Here is a 6,225-nt window from a genome sequence, read left to right as displayed (position 1 = left end):
AACAGATTTCAACAGCAACCCTTCCTGAATTCCTTGAGTTAATCAATTGCCTGATTTAAATACTGGAAACTTATTTTTGTTGTGAAGATTTCTTAGCTTATGAATGTGATAAGGGGAAGGGACCAAAAATAGTTGAGGTAAATTTTCCCTTCTGTCAGTAAGGACAGAACTTGAGCAATGGAAACATAGCATATGTTCTGGAAATCTAGGATACAGATGAAGTCATGACCTTTGGAGCCCAACAGCATAGACCATTGCCTAAAATAGTTTATGTGGTGAGGGCTTCAGTCAGAACTGTCTACCTCTGGTAGAAAGCACAGAATCAAATATACTCATGAGGTTCCTTAATAATCCTAAGTTCCAGAAAGTTTCAGGCACCCAACACTTTCTGTTCTTCAACACAGGTAAGCTGAGTAAGGGGACATGGGGAAAGATAGGGGAGAACAGGGGAAAGGATGTGGGGAGAAGTTAATAGTCAGCAGTGAATCATGCATGAATCTCTTGCTTTTCAAAAAGGTGCCCGAGTATGAAGAATGAGGATGAGTAAAGACACATCCATTTGGTGGGGTAAGAGTAGCCCTGTGTTCATCTAGACAAGAACTTCTTCCTGGACTGTAAGAAGACTGTCCCCTCTCTCCTCATAAGACTACCACTCATGGTTTGCATGTCTGTTGGTTTGTTTCTTTTAATCTACTCTGCCTACCAGAAAAATTTGAAGTTGAATGGAAAAATATGCCAGCAACAACATCCACGCCTGCCACCCACAGTGACCTTCAGGAGATTTGGGTTGTCCTGTCGTGTGAAGCTAAGGGATTCGAAGCTGGCTGCTCATTCCTGTCTCCTGAAGCTGACTACAGATAGGGCCTTTCCTTCCTGGATAGATAGAGGTGTAGGTTAGCCAGGCAGGTGACCCCCACCTCCACCCCGGATTTACTCGGAAACTTCATTTCACCATCATTATTAATGGCTGGCTGTGCTGGCATTTCCTGACTAGCACGATAAGACCCACACGGAATCAGAAGGAAACAAATCTGTGACTCAGCATTTTTCTCTCCAACTGGACAGCTACGGAAAGTTCCTCATTGACCTAAGGGTATCTGTGGGCCTGGGACTTTTGCCCAATGTCTGCTTGAAAGATCTAATCATGGGGTAGGAGCATGCAGCCACTGAAATGCAGAATAGCAATTTCTATGTATGACTCTCTCCTGCCCTCCATACACGTGAGGTCCAGGGACACAGCTGGGTGAACCTAACTACAAGTGTCAACTCTCTCTCTTTCTCTCTCTCTCCCTCTCCCTCTCCCTCTCCCTCTCCCTTTTCTTCCTTTTTCCTCCTCCTCTTCCTCCTCCTCTCTCATTTTCTGTTTTGTTTTGTTTTGTTTTAGCTGTGGAATCCATGTCTTTGTGCAATGACTGTGAAGATTCTACCACTGAGCTGTATTCCTGTCCCATGTCATGCCTATCTCTGTCTTCCAAATCCCATTTGTTTATCAAAAGTACCTTGATCTTTACTGAAAATTGTCTTTGTCTAAAATCTTCACTTCGGAGTTGTGACACACATCTGAGAGCAGTCCCTCCACCTCCGTGTGAGCTTAATAATATTAACTGACCCCATAGAAGAAGCCAGTGTTCAGAGAGGACAGCTTATTACTCCACGAAAACACAGCTGATTCAAAGGAGAAAAGCCAAGATTCAACTCTGTTTCATGATGTTCCCACATAATTTCCCGTCTCAGATCACATGACCTACTATTGTGGACTAAATTATGTCTACCCAAGAAAACTCTCAGTATGACTGTATTTAAGAATGTCTTTGTGGAGGTAACTAAGATTAATTGAGACCATATATGAGAGAACTGTTACCCGTAAAAGATGCTAGAGCTGCCCCTCAGTACACACAAGATAGCCACAGGACCCTGGAAGGAGTCAGCTTCAAGCCAGGAAAAGAGGTCTCACCAGAATCCAGCTGTGCAAGCACCTTGACCTTGGATTTCTAGCTTCTAATTTATGAGAGAATGGGTGCTTTTATGCCACCCAAACTGGAGCGTTTAGCTATGGCAGCCCAGGCAAACTGAAGTCATTAAGCCATAAGACCTTCCTCTTAAAGTCTTTCATGTACAAATCAGAAAACATGACACCCTAAACCTACAACCTCACAACAACTTGCTTGTCACCCCCCGTTCCCTGCAGTAATGCCAGGCTCAGGACCAGGATCCCAGCTGTTTTCCCAGGACACCAAAATTATTCAACCCATCAAATCTCAGTAATTAAGACAAATATCATTTTAAAGGATTACTACAAAAAATAATGCAAAAAATCTCATGAGGAATTGGCTATTTTCAGAGATTTGCTCCCAGAAAGTCACAGTTGGTGCTGGCCAGCTTTCTGTCACCATGACAAAATATCTGAGAAGAAAAACAACACAAAGAGGAAGTATTTCTTTTTGTTTTGTAGTTTCAGAGGCCTCACTCCAAGGCAGTTTGGTTTCACAGCTTTGACCTGAGACAAGGCTGAATATCACAGAAATAGTGATGGGAAAAAGCCACCCACGGCATTGAGCTGGGAAGCAGAATGACCAAGAAATGAGTTCAGTGCAGGATATACATCTCTACATTTCTAGAACAAGCATTCAGTGACCTGCTGCTTCCAGCTAGGACCCACTCTGATTGAACCAGAACCTTATAGCTAATATTTCCACAACATCAGTACACTGACCATGAAGCCCATAACATAAGCCTTTGTCAGGCTTTTCAAAGTCAAATCCTAAAAGTTAAAACCTATTTTCCCTTGGCTTTTTGATATACATGGCTCCCCTCGAGTGGGCCCCAAGCTTTATTTGAGATCAGGGAATTCCCCTGGTCACCATTATAGATTATGAAGATATTGTAGCTGAACACTGGATGGATTAGAGTGCAGTGCTCAACAATGACCAGGGCAGATGAGACCAAAACGATGGAAAGAAAAGCCAGCAGGGAGACTGAAAGGGATAGGTAGGAGCATCTGCATTGGGACAACAAGTGATACCTGCAAGGACAGTGGACACTGAAGCTTGGCTCAGGGTATCAGAGGGAAATCCTCTAGACACTACTGCTTCAGAGGATGCTTCAATCTGCCCTAAACACCATGGCCCAGGAAGCTCCTGGTAGCCTGTAAAACAATGAAACCTCTTTCTCACACCATCTAATTCACTGACAAATTCCAATGGCTCCATATTTTAGATAGTAGATTCCAACCACTTCTTGCCAAGACCATTCCTATCTCCTCACGTTAGCTCCCTGGATTTCACCTTCTCTGTCTGGTATCAGTTCTCTATTCCAAGATCAGAAACACCCTGATAAATAGTAAGTTTGATCATGCCTCCTCTCCAGTCAGACCTGATGCTGCTGCTCCCCCATTATAGAACTCAAAAATCTACCCTGCAACGTTGCTTCTCCCTAAGCTCTCTTCTCTTCAGTACAACTCTGTGATTTGTTTATCTTGTTTATCTATGATATCTCAACCCTAACAGTTCCACAGGGTGAAATAAGTCAGGCATAAAATGACAGATACTGGCTAATTCCATTTATATAAGGGTACTAGAGTCAAACTCATAAAGACTAGGTGGAGAGAGGAGTTATTTTTATAGAGTTTAAATTTTCAAGTTGAAAAAGAAACTTCCCTAGATGCATGATTGCAGTGACTCACAGCAGTCTGATTATATTTAATACCACTGAGATAGACACATTCAAATGGTTATAGGATGAATTATATGGGGGGTTGTTTTTTATTTTGGGGGGTTTTTTTGTTTTGTTTTTTGGGGTTTTGGGGGGGTTGGCTTTTGGGGGGAGGGCTTTTTCAAGACAGGGTTTCTCTGTGTAGCCCTGGCTGTCCTGGAACTCACTCTGTAGATCAGGCTGGCCTCAAACTCAGAAATCCACCTGTCTCTGCCTCCCAAGTGCTGGGATTAAAGGTGTGTGCCACCACTGCCCAGCTGATGAATTATATGTTAAGAATATAGCCCTCTCTCCAAAACTATTCCAAGTCAGCCATGATAGCACATATTTGTAATCTCAAGATTTAAAAGAGATTGTGGTAGGAGGATCAGGCCGTTGTAGATTACATAAGCAAACCACAAAAACAACCATGGTGGAAAGTTGTAAAACTAAATAATGTTAATGAGACAAACACATTTCTAAATGCAAGCAGCCTACCAGAATTAACAAACAATTAGAAAATTTTAATGGACTGATAGCCACTGTAGACACTGATGGTCAATTAAAACCTTCCTCAAAGCAGCATAGCTTCAGACACAAGAGCCTTACTAGGGAATTAGAGCAAATACTTAAAGAAAAATTAAGACTAACCTTTCTGAAACTATTTTGAAAACCTGACAAGGAAGATACATTTAAACCATTCTATGAGACCAGAATCACTCTCATAAAGAAGGCAAAAGAAGACAAAATTGATAGACTGGGTGTTAGGTTGAGCTATACCTTATAAATTATAAAATGGTAATAGTTGTGCTCTATATTGAGAGAAAGGTTTTGTTTTTTACTAGAACAGAAAGGGGGAAGTATTGTGGATGGCCCTGGTGCTATTCTTGTGGACCAATTCCCTAATGAATAAAGAAGCCAATCACTGGGAGAGTAGGCAGAACTTCCGGGTTGGACAGAGGAAGAGAGGAAGCAGGAGAGAGTGACTTTCTTTTGGAACCAGGACAGAGAGGGGTAAGATGAAGCTAATAGGATAGAAGACAAAAAAAAATCAACTCTTGTGATCCTGGGTGTGTATGGTAGTACACATCTTTAATCTCAGAACCTGGAAGGCTGAAGCAAGAGGATGATAAGTTTGAAACCAGCCTGGACCCCATATCCAGACCACCTCTTAAAGAAACAAACAGAAAATCTCAATTAATGCATATTTTTTAATTGAAATATGACAACTTTTTATGATCAAAAACAACTCAATCATCATAATTACACGTTTTTAATCCTAGCTCTCTAACAGGCAAGGGCAGGAAGATCTCTGTGAGTTCAAAGGCAACCTGGTCAACATATCACATTCCAGGACAACCAGGATTACATACAGAGAGCCTGTCTTGAAATAAAGGCAAAAGCACTCAGTCCACGAGAAGCAGGAGGAACCCTTCTCACCCAGCATGAGTGGGCCACAGATGCAAACCCACCGATGGCATGTACTCCATAATACTTGATTGGGCAAGCATCAGTAAGGGAATAAGGGAAAAAGATTATTTGCTGTAAAAAGCAGCTTTTTTCCTGAGATCATTAACAAGGTATGAAAGCCCACTATTTGTAGCAAGAAAATGGAGAAAGGGATGTCCAAAGGAAGAAATAAAATGATTGTTCATAATTATCAAGATTTTTAATATTAAAAACTAAAGATCACTAACAAAAAGCTGAGATAGCAGTAAATTCAGCATAGTTGCTAGATACAAATACAAAAGTCAGTTCTATTCTTGTATAGTAGAAATGATCAATCAGACAAGAAAATTAAGATTTCATTGTATAATATCAAAAAGAATAAAATCTACAGGAATAGAATTGCTCAAGAAGTAGAAGGACTTGTTCTTTAAAAACTACAAAAGCGTTTTCCTGTTCGGCGCGTGCGGTTGAGGCGGCTGGTCTCTCGTTTTCATCGCAGACACTTCTACTGCAAAGGTGGTCAATGTACCGAAAACCCGAAGGACTTTCTGTAAGAAATGTGGCAAGCACCAGCCTCACAAAGTGACCCAGTATAAGAATGGCAAGGATTCCCTGTATGCCCCAGGAAAGCAGCACTATGATCGAAAGCAGAGTGGTTACGGTGGGCAGACAAAGCCAATTTTTCGAAAGAAGGCCAAAACCACAAAGAAGATTGTGCTCGGGCTCGAGTGTGTTGACCCCAACTGCAGATCCAAGAGGATGCTGGCCATTAAGAGATGCAAGCATTTTGAACTGGGAGGCGACAAGAAGAGAAAGGGCCAAGTGATCCAGTTCTAAAACTTGTCACTGGAAGTGATCTGGAAGTCACTGGAAGTGGAACTGGATCACTTCAGAGAGGAAAATACTGAAGCCGTAGAAAAATGACCTACTAGAGAATAAAGTTAATGTTAACGATAAAAAAAAAAACTACAAAACTGCTGGAAAGAATTTTAAAGATATAAACAAATGGAAATACATGTTTGTTTTGTCTTAATATCATTAAGACAGCAAAATCACATTTAGAGGAATTTTAATCCAGCAACAAGG

The 6,225-nt window shown here is 41.4% G+C and overlaps 1 protein-coding gene across 1 annotated transcript; it reads left to right on the top strand.

Annotated features, from left to right (window-relative positions):
- The first annotated feature begins 334 nt into the window (after window positions 1–334).
- LOC127679759 (60S ribosomal protein L36a-like) lies at window positions 335–5,977 on the top strand. Its single transcript, XM_052175393.1, has 2 exons — window positions 335–404; window positions 5,612–5,977. Exons 1-2 carry the CDS (start codon window positions 335–337, stop codon window positions 5,974–5,976), a joined length of 435 nt encoding a protein of 144 aa, XP_052031353.1. The 3' UTR covers window position 5,977.
- Window positions 5,978–6,225: the final 248 nt, after the last annotated feature.

Source organism: Apodemus sylvaticus, chromosome 3 (genome assembly GCF_947179515.1).
Source record: "Apodemus sylvaticus chromosome 3, mApoSyl1.1, whole genome shotgun sequence".
In the NCBI taxonomy this organism is placed as follows: domain Eukaryota; kingdom Metazoa; phylum Chordata; class Mammalia; order Rodentia; family Muridae; genus Apodemus; species Apodemus sylvaticus.
Note: the sequence above shows the minus strand (reverse complement) of the source record. Positions and strands in the feature narration are given on the sequence as shown.

Excerpts from the sequence above, each read along its gene's own strand:
- LOC127679759 (XM_052175393.1), top strand. The coding sequence starts at position 335 with ATGAGGTTCCTTAATAATCCTAAGTTCCAGAAAGTTTCAGGCACCCAA. Across the intron at positions 405-5,611 it reads CTTTCTGTTCTTCAACACAG|GCGGCTGGTCTCTCGTTTTC; the intron begins GTAAGCTGAGTA and ends CGTGCGGTTGAG.